Source organism: Ischnura elegans, chromosome X (genome assembly GCF_921293095.1).
Source record: "Ischnura elegans chromosome X, ioIscEleg1.1, whole genome shotgun sequence".
In the NCBI taxonomy this organism is placed as follows: Eukaryota; Metazoa; Arthropoda; class Insecta; order Odonata; family Coenagrionidae; genus Ischnura; species Ischnura elegans.
Window position 1 is genome coordinate 93,682,818 of NC_060259.1, and position 23,227 is coordinate 93,706,044.

A 23,227-nucleotide genomic window follows, 5' to 3' on the forward strand; every position below is an offset into this window, starting at 1 on the left:
CTAACATCCATCCGACTTAGGCGCGCTTTTAGGCCACCACAAGTATTGTTTAGTACGTAGACAGGGATGAAGAATACATTCTTCGATCCTGAAGTCAACTATCCGACTGACTTATCGCAATACTATATTAAAAGGTTTCACAAAAACCAACGCCGCAACAAAAGCTTTCAGTGCCATATTGTCGGATTGTAGGCGTTGCAATCTCCATGGTGTAACTTTGCCTTGGCAACGCGTCACATTATACGGAGGTTTACGGATAACTTATGAACCAGGGCCTTCATTCGTGCAATAGCATTTCATTCACAACGAGAAATTTACGGACAAATTAACTTGAACTTATATCGGAGCATTACTAACGCTTCCCAGCAAGAGGAAAGTATGATTTACACATCAAATTTGACCGCCATGATAAATCCTCAAAAACGATCTTTCACAACTATTATCAACACAGAAGTACCATTCGCTTCGTGTCGGCGGAAATCGCATAAGAAAAGAAATTCTGCATGCGAATGGGAAAATATTTCCATCCCCTCTTGGCTCGTCAGAAAATAACACAGACATTTAGCTCATTCACTAATGTCGTAGGTCATGAGGCCTTGTGGTACCCCACTCGCCTCTTTGAATAGTAATGAACTAACATCGATGGGCGATTTTCAGAAAAATAAAATTAAAAAGAACTTGGAGAGTTAGTAGGATTTAACAGTGAGAGTAAACCCTGTAACACGTTGAAGTTCACTGCTATGATAGTACCTCAAAAACGATATCTCGCAACTATCGCCGACACACAAGTGTCGCATGAAACGCTCCGTAGTAGGACAAATGGAAAAATATGCCTACGGAGACAGAGAAAAATTTTGATCTCCTCAGTTTGCGAGAAATACGAATACATTTTGGCATACGACAACTCCAAAATTCGTACATTGGTAATAAAATCACATGATAAAAAATATATGGACACACGTTGAAATCTTAATTTATATACATACATGACTAATAAGGGCTGGGAAACAGTATTAAAGACAGCCGTGCTTCACAATCAGTGCTAAGAAATTTCGCATATGCTGCAAGTAGTGAGCCATTGCTGGGCTATGATACTAGCAGAAGAAAAGATGAAATCCGAGCGTGGTGAGAAAGATAGCAATCTGAGCTGTATTTACGCCGTTCCCGTGAACAAATGGAAACAGTGTGGAATTCTCCGACCGTTTGCGGAGAGGACTGGGATCACTTATGAGCCGGCTCGAAGCCCCATGGCTCCTTCTCTGGACACTTTTCGCAGTGGTCGGCTTGCATTCGATCGGCAGCTCCTTTTGATGCCAATAGCTTTCGACGCCTCACTTCCGGCTCCATCCGCTACGCGACGGAACACTCATGGACACAGAAGCAAGGTTGTCGCCTTATTGAATGATTCGGTCACCTTTCTACCGTCGATGGCTTATCGTCTCAGCTAATATACCAGCCAAAAAAACATACCATATACTATCACATAATAGACGAGAAAAAAGAATGAAGTAGGTGTGCTGCTTACAAGGTGGGCTTCTTAACCCTTGATTCCGGGTTCAAATCTCAACGATGGCAGGGATTATTCAGAGCCTGCCTACATTACGGTCCGTTTGATTGGACGCTGAGCAATGGTCCTGTTGGCAACCTTTCGTTCAGCGCGAGCTAATGCCCACGCCGGTTTCTCCCCACCCTACCAGCATGGTATCGATTAGCGAGTAAAAATATAAATTGTTCATAAAATAAAAATTATGTCCGAAAAAAACTGAGAGTGGCAGAGAATTTCCAAATGCCCCGCTGCGGCCAATGCCTATTGTATCTTTCACACCTTGGGGACCACATTTCTTACACTGCTATTGGTTTACCAGGGATGTCCTCCACACTCATGCCCTAGAATCGAATCTATTCACTAACCACTCGGAGTAAAGGGATGCGTCCGGCAGACCTCTCCCGGGAAGCTGTTTTGGCGACAGGCCAGGACCCATTGGCTCATTCTTCCTCGCGGCCAGTCAGTCCGCAATCAACTAGGTCCTAGTTACGAGCAGGGACGAGGTCACCAAGATTTACTTAACAGAGCACTGTTCCTGTATTAAATGTAGGTGTCATGGAGCACCGAAAAGATAGAATAACCAGAGAATAAAGGACTTAGATAACTTTTAAGTGAAACACGGGCAGCAAATCTCTCAGGCATCGCAAATATTTTTTTTGTACTCATCGATAGGGACACGACATGTGTTACGACACCAACGTGCATACGTCCTCATATATATGGACCTTGCCCGCTACAAGACTACTGGGGCGGCAGACGGGGTACTATGATGATGCTTACACCCCTACGCAATAATGCAGATAAGCAGAAACTTTGTACGCGGTAGGAAATTCCGAGCTGTGGATGGGAAAGTTTCTCGAGCCAGATAGAGACCTTAATCCATTTTAAACAATTCCCACCTTCACATTATTTAACCATGAAGTTTGAATTCCCTGCATAAATTGCAGAGAAAGTTTTATAAAAAACTATTTCAAAACTCAATTTTTGTGTTTTATGAGTTGCATCTCAAAACCGCACCGAGTCCACACTCGACAGACACGTCCAAATATGACACATATATTTTCCCGATTCATGGATGGATTACAGGATTTTTCCACCCCAAACGAATGAACAGGAATTTGGAAATGCTACGCCGATCTCAGGCAGTCTTCTCTCACACACCGCGCACGTTCCTCTCTTTGCATTCCCGTGCAGGTGATAGGCTGGAGTCCTTCTTCCTCCCTCCACACGCCTATTGAGGCGGCTATATATGCACATGCATCTACAATGCATCCGTGGGATATTTTTCAGCACGAGAGTGTTCAATATTCCCCTCAAAACAGATCAAAGCGGTGAGATTGACAGCAAAGAACTCGTTGCGCGCGAAGTTTCGTTAACGCGCTATTTTGTGGTTGTGTCGCTGCATTCTCGTGCTGAGCCATTGTCAGCAAATTAAAAAAGTCTACCGTCTTGAGACGCAATTTCTCTCCGCACACAAATCACCCTTGCACCGCTGCACCACGCTCCGCTCACACTCCCTGCCGCACCAAGGAATGGAATCAATGCATAACAACGCCCCTCTCCATTTCGGTCCAACTCTCCACCACCAACATGGAAGCTTTTTTAGGTCGGCCTCCAGAACAAATCATATGAAGTACTTACATAAAATTAGCGTCTCAGCTCTGGTGTGACAATAAAAAATAACGCTCCATGGGCATCTATCATTCTCCTAAGAGATGGCAATTTTCAGCACACTTTCTTTTGAGTTATTTCGTATCTGTCTTGATGGCTTGTCCCGAGCTTAATTTTATAATATCCATGTTATATTTCACCCCAAAATGTCTTATTCCATGATTCACGGATTGTGTTACCAAAAATTGAAGGCAAGTACCATAACAAATGACTATTAGGGCACTGCTATTTCACGATGTTACAGATACGGCCAAACCTAGGGTCACTTAATCCCTTTTCCCCAGGTTTCGCAGCAGGGAAAGAGTAGTATACGGCCAACCCCTCCACAATTCCTGGATAAATATACAACATGGTAATCATTGAGGTGGTTCTTCTATGCAAGTTATTATTTCGTCAGAAAAACAACAAACGTTCAAAGATAATTGGATCATAGCGAACAGACACCCGCGTGAGCGGAGTCCTATCCGCTGAGCTGCATTGCAATGCGTCGTGGGATCAGCGAACCTCCCACCATTGACATTCATCATTGACCTCCGGGCAATTAAATTACCCTTAAGGATTCTTGATTATGAACAGATGGGAGTGAATCTTCGCGCGAGTGCTTCATCCTGCGATATTCCACTATAAAACCAAATACTATCCACCGTTTAGTATTATATCTGTTCAATGCAACTTTAACACGTTGTCTCATGGATTATATACTAATGAGAATTGTGCCTAATTAGCTATCCTCATTTGTAAATCAAACCAAATGAGAATTGTGCCTATTTAGCTATCCTCATTTGTAAATCAAACCAAATGCTTCATGGATGCGATGGTGATAAGGGTCTCGCACAACAATTATCACTTCCGCCGCCTTAAGTTGCGTCCAAATCCATGAGAGAGGCGCCTAATTTGGGGAGTAAGCCACCTTCAGGCAAGTTCTATCCCCAAGCGGTCGTCTGCCAATTGAGAGAAAACAAAGAGTCACATTCTCCTATCGCCTGATTTAGGAGGCCCTTTTATATCCCTTTCAGCTTTATCCAAACCAAACTATGAGGAAGAAACTAGAATAATAGCCGTTATTAACAACTTGCTTTCCTCATCTCGAGCAAGAAAAAATTACTTCTTAGTATGTTCTTCAAAAATACAAGCCGAAGAGCAGGTTGATTTTCGACGGGAAGGAAAAGATTACATGACTTTACAACGCAGAGCAGAAGTGCGTTTTCAGCCTGCTACATTTGCAGTGCTGTGAAAAAGACCCTTCGTTGATAAGCGAGAAAGTGGAGTCACTCTGTGACACTGACGCTTGGTCAGCACGAACCCCCTTCCAGCACCATCTTCAATGCACTTCAAATGCGATGCGAAACACCATGCTCCGTAAATCCCTTCAGAAATACTAAACACGCGGGAAAGGAGTGCGCACTTGCAGGATAAGGGTGCGATTCCTTTGCCAAGGCCTTCTGACAACGCGAGGGTTTTCACTGGGACCAAGGATTCCCTCAAATTCGAACCCTTCAGCCAGCAGCTACACGCTCATGCCCCCAATCCTTAAGGATATAACGGTGTACTAGCTAAACCCGGAAGATTACTACACCTCAGAATATACGTTAAAACAAAATAAAAAAATAATCTAAACGTAAAGCACAGAATGCATTACGAATTCTTTTACATTTCGAATTCACTCACCGATTACTAGTCAGTAACGTAATTCGTTATTTTTGGACCATTTTGACATTTTATTACGACAGTTTTCCTAGGAATTTACTCATGCCGTAGGCTATTGCAGATTTCTAAGAAAAGTATGAGCTTTTTCAGCTAAAAACATGATTTTCAGTCAATTAAGAATCCTGAAAGAAAATCGCCCGAGTAAATCAGAGACGCATTTTAAACTCTATAAAAACATATTTTATACTTCAACTCATTCCGCCACCAAGCCCTCTATCTTGAGAGGAAATACTTTTGAGTAGCACAAGAAGAACCCGCTCCTCCTGACCGAATGACTAGTAAATGGACCAACGAGGGAGTACCCTAAGGGCCAATTACAACCTATTGGGTAGTGTACAAACCTTTTTCGTTGGAAAATACAAAAAAATGTCTTTTTCATGGCGATCGGAGACACTATCTAGGGGTCTTTAGAGCTAGGATATCCATTTGTATGCGCACAATCCGCGCTCCCGCCTCCAGCATCACCTGGCTCGGCGTGGCGCTGCTGAATTCACGGGGCAGTGATACGCACTCGTCAAAGAATGCATCTGCCACACGGCCAGAGGGCCCCACGCAGCCTCCACTTGGTCGTGTGAACGCAGACTGGCGCTATCTCAGGCACATTTTTTTCGCCCAAGACTCATCCCCTTTGGTTGCAGTTTGGTTGGCACGTAACTTGCAGACATTTGATCATTTGCTTCGGGAGGGGGTGTTTGGAGGGTATATGGGTAGCTAATACCGATATTTCGCTCGCATCGGAAAAGCATAAATTTCCTTAAGTCAACTATACATTTCGTTTGCATGACGCTGAAAGTTGAATTCATCGTTTGTTTTTGGCACACATTATAAAATGAAAATATCTCGAAAAACGAAGCCTCAGATAATGGATGCTCCTGGGCTAATGGTTCTCTAAGAATGGGTATTCACCGTAAGAGAAAATATTCGGGGGGTGGGGGGGGTGCCGGAAGCCCCCCTGGTTCCAGTAACTGGCATTAGGACTGCATGGAACCGCAATGCTTTCCCTAAAACGATAAAGGAGGTTAACAAGCATATTGGAGCCGTTTACCCTCACCCTTTATTTCAATTCGTTCAAAAAATTATAGAAATGGAGGGGAAAGACACCACGAGGAAATTCTTCACATTCCTCCATTCTCTCGTGAGTTTCAGATCATAAGAATGCTACGAATGCGGCCCACCTTTTCTGAATTGGTGGTGTCATTGGAGTCCTCGTTCACGTATTCGTCGAGAGAGACGCTTACGTCGGGATCGCTCAAAGAGTGCGCACAACAATGAAAGGCGAGTGCGACGCGAGGGGGGAAGGAGGGGGAGCGTGCAGAAGATCGGAGGGAGCTTGTGACGCCATCAAATTACTCGTGAAAGGGTTGAGACCGTCGATTTTCCGTCGCGAAGAGCTCGAGGAGGCGACGCATTTAAACTCGGTCTACGATTTAAAAACTGGCCCTTCGTCAGCGGCAGCGCAGCTACTTCGTTTATTTGCGAATCAATTTCTACCAAAACAAGTTTCCAGAGGTATTCCTTGCGTGTACAAATTTTCCGTGTTTTAGGTCACGGGATATTGGGATCCACAGGATCTCTACTCCCGTAACGGACAAAATGATGCATGATTTGTGAATGCTAGCCCATGGCACATTTTGCACGGGTCTTTGTAGTGGTTCCCACTACAACTACGTGGCATGTAGTTTATTGATTATTTGGTCAACAAAATCACCTCCGTCATTTTCAATCACAAACTATCGTCACTTCCCTATCACATGATAGGAGAAAAGACAGAACGTCGCAATGATTTTAGCACAACTAGGTGGGGAGGCGAAAGAGTCGGAGGCTAAGCACACACTCTTTGAGCAATAAACCCACTATAACCCTATTTTGCCTCTAAGTAACATCAAAAATGTATACATTTTCAGCTCTATTCAGGAAAGATTACGTGTTATTTTGTGCTGTAACGTTTAATGGCGAATTGTGTGGCTACCACAATAATTAGGATTGAGTAGAAAATTTTCGCATTTTTACAATGAGAAATCTTGAAATTTAATTTCATCGAAAAGCAGCTCTGCGTTATAGAGGATCAAGAACAGATATAATCCTACCAGAGGGGTACGTAGGAAAGAGCACAATATGTCCAGGTCCGAAAGAGACGATACAGTGAGAGTAATATCTGGGCGAAAAGACAGGTACAGTAATTCCTTCCCAAAAATTACTAGTTGTAGAGGAGCACTTCTTAGATGACACTGAGGCAGCGCATCCTTTCACCCTGGATCAATCTTGTCCAGTGGCTGAAGTCTTAACATCCCCCGCCACGCGCCTATGGAGGCGAATCTCAGGGTAGCAGGTAGATGTAGTTATTAGAGGTGGTCAATAAATCAAAATTGGTAAGCTTAAAGCGCATGCGGACAAGCGGGAAAGTAAGCAAGTATACCTGTACATTGAATGAAAAGTTGAATAATTACGTAGACTGACGTATATAAGGAAGAAAATGGCCCATCTACCCTGCAACCGTGTGCCTCCAGGATGCCCTGCAGACGGTGACCAATCATCAGCACGCAGAGTGATATTGGTTCCCGACATGCACACTACAAGGTCATAAAAAGAAAATGATTGAAATAACACGAGCAAATTCGTAGAGGCGTTGAGAGCTCTCACCAAGCATACGTCAGTCCATGCGACCCGAGACTATAAATCGAATAATTTAGAAAGCTCAAATTTGCAAACGTCCAGTAACTAACGAACGTAAGTCCAATGCAAGGTTTATAATCAGTCGAAGGGTTTAATTCACAGAAATAAGTGTCAAACAATGCTCGATGATGACAAATAGTGGAGCCCTAATCACTCGTCTCGGCCGGAGGCTGAAAACGTGGCGAGTGGGCGGGATGCGAACGCAGCCGACGCGCTCCTCAAAGGGCGGCTGGGTAAAGGGCGGCTGGGAGCGATGCTGACGATGCGGGAGACGATCGCGTGTGCGCTGCAATTAGGGGGTGGTGCGCCGCGAGAGACGTCACCTCGGATCATCATTCAAGGATTCTACCGTTTCCAAGCAAAACGGCAGAAAAGACTTAAAAATTAGTCCCATTTAAACGCGAACGAAAAGCGCACTTTTAAAATTTGCAAAACCTTTTTTTCCTAAACAAACAATAGACCCCTAGAAAACCTTTGGGAGTACGAGCCTCCCATTAATCCTAAACAAACATTCCCTGAAATTGCCCAATACATTCCACGCATTCCAAACCACACTTAACACCCACCTTAATTGCAATATCATGACCGCCTGTATCCACAGCAAGTGATCATAAAACAGGGGTGCAAGACTTTTCTTTTCCGACTAATGAATTAGACTTCAGTCTAACCCCTGGTGTAAATATCCCAGGAGCGGCAAGCGTCGGTAACTACTTTCATCCTAGCATTAGGCAAATAAATAGCGAAAAACGGTGATATTTTAAACAAATTATGAAGTGAACACATAAGGGATTGATTATGACAAAATTTCGCTCATATTTAACAAAACGATTAGTATCAATAAATGATCTTTCATATTATGAATTATTAATTTTATTTCATACCTTGGGAAACACATACTGAAATATTTCTTAAATATTTCGCGTCGGGCGGTTGGACACTGGCGCAAATAACTTGATAGAGGGTGGCAGGTTGTGACAGGATTTTTATTTTGAGAATTAAAGTTGACACTTTGCTTTAAAATGCGGAGAAAACATTTTCCGAAGCAAAGTGGATAACAGAGTTTTCCTCTTCAATATGTTAAAAATACGTTAAAAAGTAGGACATTTTAATAATTTTTTACCTAATGCTAGAATAGCAGTAGTTACCGACCCTTGCCGCTCCTGAAATATTTACACCAGGAGTCAATTCTTAAGTCATTCCTCGAAAAATAGGGAATAAATTGAGATCCTTTTATATTAACCTGACAAACGTCTCCAGCTCTCCAAGAAAATACTTAGAAATAAACTGATTTCTCTAATGTCTTCACTGATTAAGCTATAATTAGAAAATACATTCGTTTTTTTTCCAAAATTAAAAGTGAAAAAATCATTTGGCCAGCTTTATTCGATTTCAGTACAGTGTGAGTCCCAAAAATTATCCGCAGAATATCATCATCTTTTTGCTGATCTAATTTAAAACCGTGCTGAATTTTCATCGCTAAAATTTCACCTCAAAAAAGTTAATATTTTGAGGAAAAAAAGCTCAAAAATAGAGAATCACTAAATTAATTTCGATACGTACGCAAAATATGTCCCGAAGTCCATTGACTCTATTACCATTCGGGAATTTAGAGAGAGACGAGAGAGCTTGTCAGCAGGCGGCGGTCACATGCTCGCCATTGGCCGCGGCCACATGCCTCCTGTGTACATTGAACAATTTTCCATTGAGCCTATCTTAACTGGATGCTTGGGATATCCCTTGGACCGACCCTACTCAAACAGAAACTTCTGGAGTGCTAGGAACTACTCAGCATAGAGGGGAGCGAGTGCGCTCATCACACACGTTCAAAACGCCGCAATATTCCCTCGCTTGTGTGGTCAGTGTAATCAGCATGTGTCTTTTGTTAGAGACAGGACGCAAACTAAGAGGATATTTTGGGTTGAGTTGATGTGTATTAAAGGCGCATTCATTACTTATTACTCGGACATCGCCGCCTTACGAAACACCGCTTATAAAAAGAAAACGAAAGTAAACGAATTTATCAACAATATACCTGGAGATTTTTTCCCAGAAAAGTACAGTTCCTATTAGTTCAAATATTTTTAATGGCTGGTGTTCCAACATCTTCCGCCACACGTCTATTGAGTCGGCTTGCGGGCAAGTAAGTATGGAGATGTAGAATTATTCTTAACGATCAGCTAATTTGGCAAGGGTAGGCATAATCACGTCTCATAGCCGATACCGATAAGGTAGACTTAACCCATTATAGCCCAATGTTGCTCCTAGGCAACATCAAAAATGAATAAATTTTCTTCTCTATTTATATATATAGTATATAAATAGAGAAGATATATCTAATCTACGCATTATTTCGTGGCGTAAATTGTAATGACAAAATATTTAGCTTCCACGATAATTATGATTGAGTGCAAAATTTTCATGTTTTCAAAATGAAAAATCTTGAAGATAGATTTCTCCCAGGAGGAGCTCTGGGTTAGAAAGGGTTAAAGACGGCCTGGATTACCGGCCTAGATTTGGGCTTCATGGACGTACTTAACAATGAAGTACGCAAAAATCTCCATTTATTGGAGGCTGCTCCACGGAAGACCAATTCAGCGTTCAAGTTGGCTCAATCATGGAACAAACACGGCTACAAACAAATCGCTCGGGAGATAGAAATTATGGATAGAAATAATAAGAGGAATAGATTTTAGCGATAAAAACTCCAAATAAATTTTTTCAGGACTTTTACAGGATTGTTTTGTATTGTACCGTAGACACAGATATCGAAATACTGCTGTGACGGGTATTTTCGCTACTACCGCTTGAGATTTAGGAAGAGCCCGGGTCAAATAAGGATAACTATTCCGACCGATGTGGTCAATGAAATCTCGATAGCACTAACAATAAGCTTCCGGTAAATAGTGTCATACGGATATTATAATATTTATCAGTTCAAATACAAGGTAATTATCATGTAAATAACTTCCAAATACTTCAGCACTCCTCAAATCCATACAAAAAAAAGTCGCCTCCTCGCACTTAAGCTTCGATATTCTCTCAAAATAGCTGACGCTCTTTCCGAAAATTCCCATTCCTTCAATGCTATGCAAATGCTGAACTCACCGTCGCACTATGCTCTGGGCTATTGATAATATATGGTCGGTGTGTCATTTCTCACTTCAAATAAAACGGAATTACTCTGTTATTCAATTCCACCTAGATCGGCGCTTATCCAAACCTCCTCCATTCCGCACACCTTGAAAGCGTCAAAGCCCTCCACTAAATCTCATTTTCCGTCGCCATCGCTGCTGCCAGAGGTGTCACCCAACACTCCGACGCTGTGCAGACGCCGGGTCGGCTGCAAATAATCTTGGGAATCTCCCAGAATACACTCAATACCCGGATGCGCACCCATTATATTTTCTTAGTTCTGCACTTGTCAATTCAGTGCAGTCAATTATTTAACGCGAGTGGCGTCTTGAAGGTCGTCGACGAGGACGCCGCGGCGCGGGCGTCAATCGTCCAGCGGAAGCTCTTTCCCTAAATGGGACGAGGACTCAAAGGGAAGCCGCCGCTCACTGGCCCTACAGATAGTTTCAAACGCACCATCCCAACATCCCGAACTTTTTCCGTGGACGCCCCTGCAACCGTTCCCTTCCCCCCCCCTCTCTCTTTCCCCCTCCCCATACCTCCGCCCACGCAGCCATCCCAAGTCGAGAAGAGCGACGCGACGCGGCAACTTCGACTCTTTTACGCGCTCTGGGGAATGAAAATGAAAACCGTTAGCTTCACGAAAAACCATCACTCACGCACGACTGTTCGCATTTTACCCTTATTCGCAAAGTTGTACAAGTTTAAATATGATGCTACCATACGGAAAATGTAAGGGTGTGACAGAAGAAAACTCAATCAACGTTTGCCTCTATTTACCTCAAAAAACAAACATTTTAAATTTGAGAAGACAGAGTTGCAAAACGTTAAATACTAGACATACGCCAGTGCTAAATACGATCAACTGTATATAAGCCGAAAACTTTAAGACCATAGCGTTAAGTATTAAGCTGGTTTCGCCGCGAAAAGAGACACCTATCGAGCGAGTGTGATACGTCCCCTTAAAACTAAATCCACGCGCTTTTCATGAAAATAACCGACAGTCCATGGAAAACAAAAAAAAGCAGGAAAAGAACGGAAAGTAGGGTATAAAAACCACTGATAAGAAAATGGGTATCAATTCATCTTTCCACGAAAGCTCTTTATCCTTACATTCTTGTCGGGAGTGGAAAATTCTAAAAACGATAAGGAAAAAAAACTTGGGGAAGAGGGAACAATTGAATTGGCCATATCATGAGAGGTGATGGACTGATTAAAACAATCGTCGAAGGACAAGTGGAAGAGAAGAAAGGCAAATGCAGGAGGAGAGGCAAGCGACGAAGGAAGTAAAACAAAAGAATTCTTTGAAAGACAGGAAAGGTGAGTGGAGAGTAGCGTAAAACCAATCTTAATGCCTCGTTCACATTACGATTGTGCGTGCGATCGTCCCAACGATATTTGGCCGAACTAGCCTTGTGAATGCGTGTCCTGACAATAGTTGACGTAGTTCCAAACATTGCCACTTTACGATGGTTGGGCGCTGGGAGACCGGGAACGGAAGCGACAAGAGAAAGACGAAATCTCGTGAAGCTCTATTTTTTTCATGGATTTGTCTTAGGAAGGAAGAATATGGGCGGAAGAAAATTTATTCGGTAAATACACGTTGAACACAGTAATATCTTGTCCGTGCATACCTCAACAGCTTTGCTAACCGTCAATTTCCCGTTCACTTTAGATGTCAGCACTAGAGGGCAGCACAGGTTTTAACAATCGTCGTGTGAATGCTAGTGATGATAGTTCCGACAACCGCTGGAACAATCGTAATGTGAATGAGGCATTCGGGTTGATGAAGGAAGGGGGTACTTGTTCGACCAAGGATACACCCCCACGGCCTTGGCGGCGGCTCCACTATTACATCTACACACTACCCTGCAAGCCGCCTAAAAGGCGTGTGGCAGGGGGTATTAGGACACCAGCCATTTGCACATAAAAAGGAAAACGCTCCAACGAAAGGCATTTATTGAAGACCTTTATGGTTCGGGGAAAAAAGGAATTCGCATGTCTATCTGTTCAACAAAATCTCTCTCTTAAGTTATCGCTTCTGTCGGACCTGGAAATATAGTGGGGCTCTAATTTTATGCTCTCCGTTTCGCTCTTAAAGATATCCATTTTCAATTGTTCAAGCAATCCAAGCCTAGCGCGCAGCTCCTCCCCGTTCTCTCCACAAGACCACGACAACCGAGAGTATAACCTCCCCACCTGCAACTGGGATTCCCAGGCCATTCTACCAATGCCACTCAATTTTTAAGCCCCAGGGGATGCCTTGACAAATACTAGGTTCATCAGGGTGAGCGTTGGCGTCTTCAGTTGGCCGGTAATACTATAAAGCTGAATAGCAACAATACTTTAGCAGCATACTTCAGAAAAACCGACACGAAATGCCGTTTCCTACAAAAGGTAGCGTATAGATTACATATTTGAATCGGTATTCAAATTAAGGTTCTACTTTCGTTAATTTTTATTTAATGAGAATACCTCATGATATTTCACATAACGATAATACTAGCTAATGGTGATGAACCAATGCGATATCTCTTAGCGGTGGCAGGTAGAAAAACTTCAACACAAAAAACTTCCCTCGTTTCGGGTCAGGGGCGGATTAAGGTCGTTTTTGGCTCCTTACCGCCTAGGTAGTATGCAATACCTCTCAGAAGCAATGCGTTTCCTTACAGACAAATAGCAAATAGATACTCGTCAATTATCTTAAAATATAATTTGTCGAGCTGGTGAAATAAACTATTGCATAAGAGGGCCAATTTAAAGGATTTCATATTTAATATTTTTATGGCTCCTGCCCATTTTCTAAGGTACGTATGTCCCTGTTTTTAAAGTACATTGACATAAATGAATTGCGAAAAATAATAGAACTCGTGCCATCAGACGGTTAACTCGCCAAGTTATGTAAGAAATATACATCTACATAATACCCTTCGAGCCACCTCTAGGGAGTTTGGCGGGGGGTGATCAATCACCAGCATGCAGCATACAGTAGGATACCCACATGGTACAAAAAAGGTAACGCATACTAATAAATTATACTACCACATTCATGCAAAGGTGAACTTGTCAACTTGAGGTAATATGCCAAAAATCTAGAACACACAAAACATGCTGTTAGAAACATTAAGAAAATTCAGAAACATGCATTTAGGTATACATAAGTTAGTAGGCTACACTACAAGTCATATTTATGAGTTCTAACACTGCCATTATAGTCTCTTATCGATCGTGAGAAAACGACATTCTGAATACATTTGTTTTACAGTCTATCTCTCTTATTTCATTTATACGATTTGATCTACCGTAGCATGTTGGCGTTCGTAAAATATGGCTAACTTCGTCGGAAAACTCACTGCTTTTGATTTGACCAAATAAGTTTAGTCTATTTTTCAGTATAGGGTCTGACATAGATTCCCATCCGAGTTTACCTAAGAGGTCAGTAACACTAACAAGACTATCGTAACGACTTTTCACGTAGCTGGCAGCTCTTCTCTGCACGTGTTCTATCTCTGTTTTTCAGCCTATTTCATGAGGATCCCAAACACTGGCAGCGTATTCTAAATGGAGTCTAACGATGGAGAAGTAGCTAATTTCTTTCACTTTGTCGTCGCACTTTCCTCATATTATTTTAACAAAACCCAATTTACGATAAACTTGACCTTTTATTTCCTGAATATTTTTATTCCACGATAGATCATTATTGAGTCCAACTCCTAGATATTTCACGGATTTTACAGTCTTTAATTGGGTACCCTGAATGATATAGCTATGTTGTGGCGAGTTATTTTTTTCCTAAATTCATTACTACTTCATTACTAATTTTTTTTAAATTGAATTCTAACTGCCATGCGTCGCACCACGCTTGGCAAGGTCGTTTATTAGTTCATCCCTATCTTTACTGGAAAGGATTTTCCTGTAAAGTACAGCGTCGTCTGCAAAAAAACGTAGCTTACCGTGTACTATTTCACCAATATCGTTGATATAAAGAAGGAATAGGAGTGGGCCTATGACTCTAACCTGAGGGTTGCCAGAAGTGACTCATATCTCGTTGGTGACTGCACCGTCTAATACTACTCTTTGCACGCAGTCACTCACAAGTTCTCTCATCCAAGTATGACATATTCATCTAAGCCGTAACATTTCAGTTTTAATTTTCCGCGGGCACTTAATCCTATGCCTTTTTGAGCTCAAGAAAAATCGCGTCCACTGGAATGTAGTCTCTTCGGAGATTAAAATATCGTGGGCGAAAAGCGCTTACTGGATTTCGCATGATCTACTTCTCCTTAATCCATGTTGAGTTCTCATTCACAAGTTCTTCGTATCTAGGAGTTGCATTACTGAGCTGACAACAATGTATCCAAGGACTTTGCAAGATATGAATGGATATACTGAATAGTAACTGCAAGTGCGGGGCAATTTCTTTGGTTAGTTCTCGTCTGGACCAGGTGATTTATTTGGACCGAGCGATCTCAATAAATATTTTATTCCGCGAGCACTAATGTCAAGAGGCGGCATCTTCCGTACGCAGAGATTGTCAATTGTCTCGGATTTTACTTTGATGTCAACATGCATACATAACGATTTCAATGCTAGAGACTATTCTCGCGGAAAGAGGTGCTGTGCGCTCAAAACCGAGACAGTGCTCCTTTTTACATGACTCCTCGATTAGCTCACGGAAACGAAAAGAATGCTCAGGAAAAAGCTTCAACAACCCACGCAGAATCACAAGCAATATTCCGAAACGCAGAGTGATTTTATGATCAGTGGACGCTCCAAAACGTATCGTTAATTCGATATGTCTAAGCATGACCTTCGATACATAATTAATGGCACAGAGGATTTTCACTGCAAGTCATACTCATGGTATGGGGAGTGAAAGGTGGGGCGGTTAACGTCCAGTTTCTCCATATTGTCATCTTGCGAGCCTGGCTCTCTCATTTTGCTTCTTGCAGTGGAATGCGCCACCTCGACACATCTTTCGCTCGCTCCTCCCTCGCCTTGCTTAGGGTGGCCTAGGTACAGGGTGGCAATGCTCTTTGTCCGGCAGCGGAAGCGGGCCTCGTTTATTGCCTTGGACGGCGGCGACGCCTCACTACTAGGAAAAGGAGTTGGATGTATCCCAAGTTAGAGACGGCCTCTTATTTTGACCGCATGCGCGAATTTGTCGAATTTTATCAAATATTTATGAAAGGAAGGGAGGATTTGTTGACTAATGTCAAGAGCAAAAGAAAATACAGAGAAGGAGACGTTTCACATGTCTAATAATCAGATATGATTAATAGGTATGATTTTTACAGAATTATTTCAACTATCAATAAAGGCGGTGGCACTACAGAAATTATACAATTATTTTTTTTACCCTGATGACTATGATACGGAGCTTGTCATCGACGCCAGAGTAGAGTGAAGTGCCATGAACGTTTAAAGCCTTACCGAGTCATTGTTTATCGAGAAAAAAATTCACACAGACTGAATTCCTAGAGTTTTCGAGCTATTACTTTCAAGAGCTCCGTCCACTTAAGAGGGCGCATCACTTCCACTCAACCTCGCGCAATTTATGCTCATTCATGAAGTATTGCTAGCATGAGACTTGAGCTATAATCTTGAAATTTTCGGGGTCTTTAGTGAGTCCACGATTTCCAGTATCTCAAGTATAAACAATTATTTTCGAAAAAAGGACCATTGTCATATATTCAAAGTTGAGATCCGGGGAAAGTTGATCAGGCTGTATCTTCTATACCCTGAAAATTTCAAGGGAGTAGCTAAAATTTTAAGCAAGTAATACGACATGAAAAAGTATTACTTACTATTAAGCCACGAAATAACGGTAGAACCAAGTCGGGAGATAATCCGTTCCATATGTAATTGCAAATGTACGTTCTTTGGTTGGAGTACTTGGTTATCCACACTAATTTATTACACATATGTTAGCAGATGGTGGTGTTACCTCATCCTCTGCCTAACATTGATCTCTGTCAGCATAATATTCCTCCATTACGAAATACACACTTCGGTCCAGAGGAAGCCCACTAAAAGCAACCTACTTAAAATAATACTTACCGACTCTCTACCCGAATATCAATAGGTCCCTTCCAAATTCACTCTCCACTCATATTCAGTATGTTTTTCCGCTCAATATCGCGACTATCCTCGAGCACGAAAAACTCACCCGCAGCCAAACGTGCTAGGGGTGGCCCGAGGGCCATTCAGTGATTGGCTAGCAAGCGACCGTGCATCTACACCGTGCATCCATGCGGGCAAGGCAGCAGCAAGGTCCACACACACGGACGGCTTACAACCCTCCCACTCCCAGCATTCCTACTTCCCCCACCACCCCCAAGCTACAAGCACATCCGCCCCTCATTTTCATCTTCAAAGCATTACTGATCTCGATCACACAGGAAGTGGTTGCAAGGCCCATCATAAAGTGGCCAACAGAGTCTTTTCCCATAATGATAGACGGGACATGCAGAATAAACAGCTGCACCTATCCGTCATCGCGGAGCAAACCTGAAGAGAAAGCGGCGGCAATGTTCTGCCTGACAGAGGAGCTATAGTAGTTAAACAAGGGTCAAACATAAAATCGAGGTAAATCAAGGAAGCTCTTAAGACTATCACGACGCCGAATGATATGCACAGAAAGGGTCGAGCTCTTCACAGCTCGAGGAAAAGGGTTCTACGCGAAAGAATCAAGCGACGAATCATTTTCACGCATGAAAAATTGGCGCCAAAAATGATACATATCATTTCCAAAGACCTAAAATGGCGTTCGACCGGAAGACACTGGTAGGGACACAAGCGACGCTGTCGTCACAAAATAAGTTCCACGCGAAAGCATAGACACAAACCCTTGAAATATATATGTAAATAAAACGCCGCAGACTACTACGAGTCAATTGATTTGAAGTAAATTAATTTACTTTTTCAATTAAGAGTACCTACTAATGCGTGACTCTCCATATCATTTTTTCCGCCCCTTTCCATAGTATGCCAAACGATCGCGTAGAAATTACCGTTTAAGGCGAACTTTTTCAAGGATGGCTCCAGCGATATCAATACCCATCGCCTTTTCCAATCAACTTGCACGAGTCTGAAAAGGCCATGCCGCATGTCCGAGCTTCAAGATCGCAAAGACAAGTTGTAATGCCGCGTAGGGCTTTGAATGGAATGAATGCGATGAACACTGAGGGGGCCGAGCAAGTGGTTGGAAAGGGGACAGCTAAAATGGCCGTTTTATCTGGACAATGCTATCTCGAACAAACACTATCACGATCCCTGTAAAATTATCGCGGATCCCTCAGATAGAAAAATTATCGCTAGATTCAGGCGTGGAAAGAGCGTTTTCTTGATTGCATTATATATATTCGTGAAAAATACTTCGCATAAGCGTAAGTTTTGCGATACTCCAGGATAAAAGAGTAAGGAAACATGCATAGCGCAATGAAATTTGCATAAATCCAATGAAATATTCGCAAACAGACTTATAAATCATGACGTACAGTGCTCTGTTCATCAATTGTGAACGAGTACAATTCTTCTTCTTTGACATGTATGATACTAAGATTTGATTACTAAGGATCCCTAGACAAATGGCGGAACCCTACCGATAACATGCATCGAGAGAATGCGTTTTTCACATTTTCATGACGTCACAGTAGTATTCGAATCACATATAAAAGAAGTATTGTGAGAGAAAATTATTTTTCGGTCCCTACTATGTCTAAATTATTTGTCCTTCTATGTTACCTTTAAGAACAGTGGCTCTCAAAGGCCCGTGATTACAGTTTCAAACACCTTCCCTGGCAACGTGGAGTATGGCCAGTTTGAAAATTCTCGGGCTTTGCGCAGAAACCAATTTCCGGTGTGGGCGATTTTGCTTCAAGGCTAATGAGTACTGTATATTCGTGCAATATATAATACTAAGATAAAACTTCGTTTCGGGACCTAGATGGTGTCTGATAGGAAACCCATTCCTCTCCCCACCACAACAATAGGGTACTTTCCTTCATCAAAGATAACGAAAGGCATTGATTGCGATTCGTTACCCACCATTAGTGTATTCATAATATACAAATTATTTGGTTTTAGAAATACTGGATTAGACGAATGGCAATGTTCAATTTTATCCTCATTTGAAAAAGGCCAGATTGGCGCCCATGCGATGCCACTCCACGTGACGTAACAGGGACCTAGTTTCTATACGAGTAGATAGGAGTTTTATATGGTCTGAGATTGCCAATGAATGCATGAGGCACAGAGCTCAGGGAAACATGTCTTAATAATCACCTATTAAAACTACCTAAGGTCGGAAAGTTTCCTTCGTTTGATAAGGTATTAATAATCCTTATTTAAGCCAAGCGCTACCAGCTAGTAGGGTACTCTGCTACCTGCTAGCATCCTGCGTCGTATCAGCGCTCAAAGCCTCGCCCCAGGGTCACCTCACTTGCGGTAGCGGGAACTAGAACGACGTCACACGGAGTTTTCCCAGCATTTATACTTAGCCGTCGCGTTTTCGCGCACTTGAAAATTTTCCCTTTTCATTTAATCGCGAAAAATAGATATCGTCATTTAAAAATCTAAAAGCGTGAAATGCGTACTCCAGGAATAATAATCTTTCGATTTAGGCAATAAAAAAAATAATACTCAACCACCCTATTCAACTTATCCTCCCTCACATACCCACTACTTTTGATAGCGCATCCAACCAGGTCAAATCGTCTTTATTTGTTAGCATTCATTCATTTGTAAAATCCACAATGCGAATGCAAAATTTTGTAAGGTGAGTAATTTCAAATTTGCCGCGTGACCCATGTTCACATTCGTACTCATTTCCACGGGAAACAACGCCCTTGGGCAGGGATACAAAATCGGACCTTGGCTTACACTGGCGGACCACACACCACTCCGTTCTCTGCATTCCGAAATGTCCATGGCAAAAGGCTCGACGTACCACGGTCCATCCAAGGGAGCAACGCAATGGAGAAAGCACAAGACTCGTGGTTCGATTCCAGGTGCAGAGGAATTTTCATCCAAGGCAATTAATGTGTGCCTTTTCTCATCAAGGCATCTCCAAACTGGCTCGCGGTCCAAATGCGAGCAAGGCCTTCTCATGCGGCCCGTGGAGGCCTAGTAATCGAAGGGAAAAAATACGGAAATGCACGCGTATCCTCCCAAGAATTCCCAAACTGCCGTCTGACTGCACCCTTCGGGCAGAAATATATGGATACCCCTAGTTTACTTGACAAGAGATACACTCGATGAATATATGTGAGATAAGGGCGCAGGCATTCCAGGATGGGCGGCGTTGCATCGAAAAGCCAGTCACTTTCAAATCAGCCGTGAGCGGATGAGACAAAGGATTCGATCCCTCAAACCAAAACTCGCTACTCATTACAAGAATTCGGAGCAATGGAAGGAAAAGTTAGGTTTGCAGGAAAAAATACTTTTCCGAACAGCCACTCCATCGTAAGTATACATACGAGAATTTTGCCGCCCACTTTTCGCGAGTTGGTGACGTCAAGCGTTACGCCTCATTCAGGCAAAACCCTTCCTTTATGGGAAGAATCGCTCACAAGAGTGTAAATAACAAAGAACCATGCGACGTCTGTCAACAATGCCGAGGGCGAGCTGGGAAGTGGTTACTCGCGCGATATGACCTCATGACGTCATCAACTCGTCTGCGAAAGGGTTACGACCGTCGTTTTTTCGTCTCGAATGACTCGAGAAAAAGGCGACGGATTGAAAAACGGAACATAACGGTCTCTTTCCTTTTCCAACACTATCAAAACCAAGAATAAATAGAAAAATGGTCGGGCCGTTGCATGCATTACTCACCGAGCGTGGCAAGACAGGCGAGAAGCAGGGCGGCGCAGTGGACGGCCGCCATGGTTCGCGGTGGGCGCGGCGGGTGCGGCGGCAGCTTCCTGCAGCTGTGTGAAGACGCGCTCGGCCCTCACCACCACATGTGCTGCGGAGAGACAGAAGGGGGGGGGCGTGAGGACAGCGCCCCAAGCGGCAGCCGCCCGAGGCTCCGCCCCCCAGCCAAGAAGAGAGCAGTGGGCGGACCTCACGCCAAGCAGACAGGGGCGACCCACACGAGAACGCCACCGTCAGCCTAGGCTTCACTGGACGCGTTAGGGCCCAACGTCACGCACGGAATGAACTGCAGGTCTCATAATGCAGCATGGAGAACGTTGGGCTGCTACTTAAGGGCCCCGTCTTCAAATCCCAGACGTATTCGGACACCCGAAACAAATCGCCTCGAATTTCCCAGGAAAAGGAACCCTACTTCAATGTGAAGGGGGTGAGGTCGACCCTCACCTATCCAATGTAACCAACGGGTTGAGACACTAAGTGAGTGAGGTTTAATATATGAAGTGGCTAGATCAACCACAACCCCTTGCGAGGACCTTAGTCTACATCTACTGGCCACCTTCAAAATAACGTAACTTAATTCTGCAGGGATATTGCCTCCTTCTCCAAAACATATCAACACTGATATCACTTCTGAGTGGCTGGTATGACGTTTCAGACTGGTATTGTATTTATCAGACTGGTAATGTATCTATCACGTTGGGCTCATGTACCCTTACTGGTCCTAATAATCCAGGTACACTGAACTCAATTGACTTAAGGGCCGGTTATTCCTTTATGCTTGGCAGTTAGAATTAAATTTGGAAAAATGCGTCGTAATGAATTTCTGGAAGAAGAATAACTCCCTACAGCGTAACTATGTCATTCGGGGCGCGCAGTTAAAGGCAGTTGAATCTGTGAAATATCTAGGGGTTAGACTCAATAATGATCTATCGTGGAATAAACATATTCGAGAAATAACCGGTCAAGCTAATCGTAAAATGGGTTTTGTTAAAAGAATATTAGGAAAGTGCGACGACAAAGTGAGAGAAATTAGCTACTTTTCCCTCGTTAGACCACATTTGGAATACGCTGCCAGTGTTTGGGACCCTCATGAAAAAGGCTTAATAACAGAGTTAGAACGCGTGCAAAGAAGAGCTGCCAGGTATGAGAAAGGTCGTTACGATAGTCTTGTTAGTGTAACTGACCTCTTACATAAACTCGGATGGGAATCTCTGTCGGACCGTAGATTGAAAAATAGACTAAACCTTTTAGATAAATTCAAGAGCAGTGTCTTTTCTGACGAAGTTAACCATATCTTGCGGACGCCAACGTACTACGGAAGATCAGATCATATAAATAAAATAAGAGAGATAGATTGCAGAACAGACAGATTCCGAATGTCATTTTTTCCACGATCATTAAGAGATTATAACGGCAGCAATAGAACGCGTAAATAGATTGCATGACTTGTAGTGTAGCCTACTAACCTATGTAAAACTTACTGCATGTTTCTGAATTTCTATTCTATATTCTATTTCTAACAGCATATAGTAGTATAGTTTGTTATTATACGGGACGTTTCTTGGACGGTGTGGTGTGCATGTGGGAGTCCAAATGCATGCTGCATGCTGGTGATTGATCACCCCCTGCCAAACACCCTAGAGGTGGCTCGCAGGGTAATTTGTAGATGTAGATGTAGATGTAGACTTCATACTATTTTAGAATATTAGCACACCCGAGCTAATTGGTGAATAGTATCCTTTTAGATTCTGCGCGTTGAAGAATAAATGTTGAAAATAAAAGTTGAAGAATACATGCTCGGTAAGATCATAACCCCTCACACATACGAGGAAGTTTCAATGAGGTTGCACATACAGCTATGCAATACTTACCAGTAGGTATGTGCACGCTGGGCAGCTAGAATAGCACAAGGTTTCAGGGTGGTACAGTACCAGAAATATCAAATTAAACCCAAATATATTCCAAATCATACGTATTTCTTCAAAAACAATTCTAAAAAACTTCACAGAACGCTTCCAAAATCTCATTTTACATCTTGTCAATTGAATACATCGTCGTTTTGACGGACCATAAGAATTTGCCTTGCCACAAATAAAGTAAGAATATTAAGCTAAAGGTTCGGGATTCAAGAATTTTAATGGAGATATATAGTAATTCCTTCCAAAAATCAATGCTAAAAATGTGTTATTCCACCTTGATTATAAGTATTAAGCATTATACAATAGCAAACTTCTCATCAAATGCGTAGCTTCGCGGCTCAATCTAAAGACCAGGTTACATGTCACACACAAGGAGTAAATGCATGTGCGCGAGAATGAACGCATAATTGTAACAATCTATTTCTTCATGTGACCTTTTTTAAAAATTATGTTCATTAACTGTAAAAACGAGCAAATTTAGTCGACTGCATCATGATTGGCTAGCTCTGTGATGCTAGATGGCGTTGTTAACAGATTTTCGTCTTCACGAACTTTCCTTCACTGCTAATATGTTAGGTAAAACGGGTTTCCGGGTAATAACGTTGGCTATAACGGATAAATTAACCCGGTAGGAATCCCGAGAAGAGTTCACCCACATTATTCGCCGGGAAAGCATCAAATCATATTATTGGGAATCCTCATC

The 23,227-nt window shown here is 42.6% G+C and overlaps 1 protein-coding gene across 3 annotated transcripts in view; it reads right to left on the reverse strand.

Annotated features, from left to right (window-relative positions):
- LOC124171833 (laminin subunit beta-1) overlaps positions 1–23,227 on the reverse strand; it is a 140,288-nt gene that overhangs the window by 78,081 nt on the left and 38,980 nt on the right. For all 3 annotated transcript variants that reach the window (XM_046551187.1, XM_046551186.1, XM_046551185.1), the window contains exon 2: positions 20,564–20,696. In XM_046551187.1, coding sequence (XP_046407143.1) covers positions 20,564–20,615 — 52 coding nt within the window. In that variant the 5' untranslated portion in view covers positions 20,616–20,696. The remainder of the gene's footprint in view (positions 1–20,563; positions 20,697–23,227) is intronic.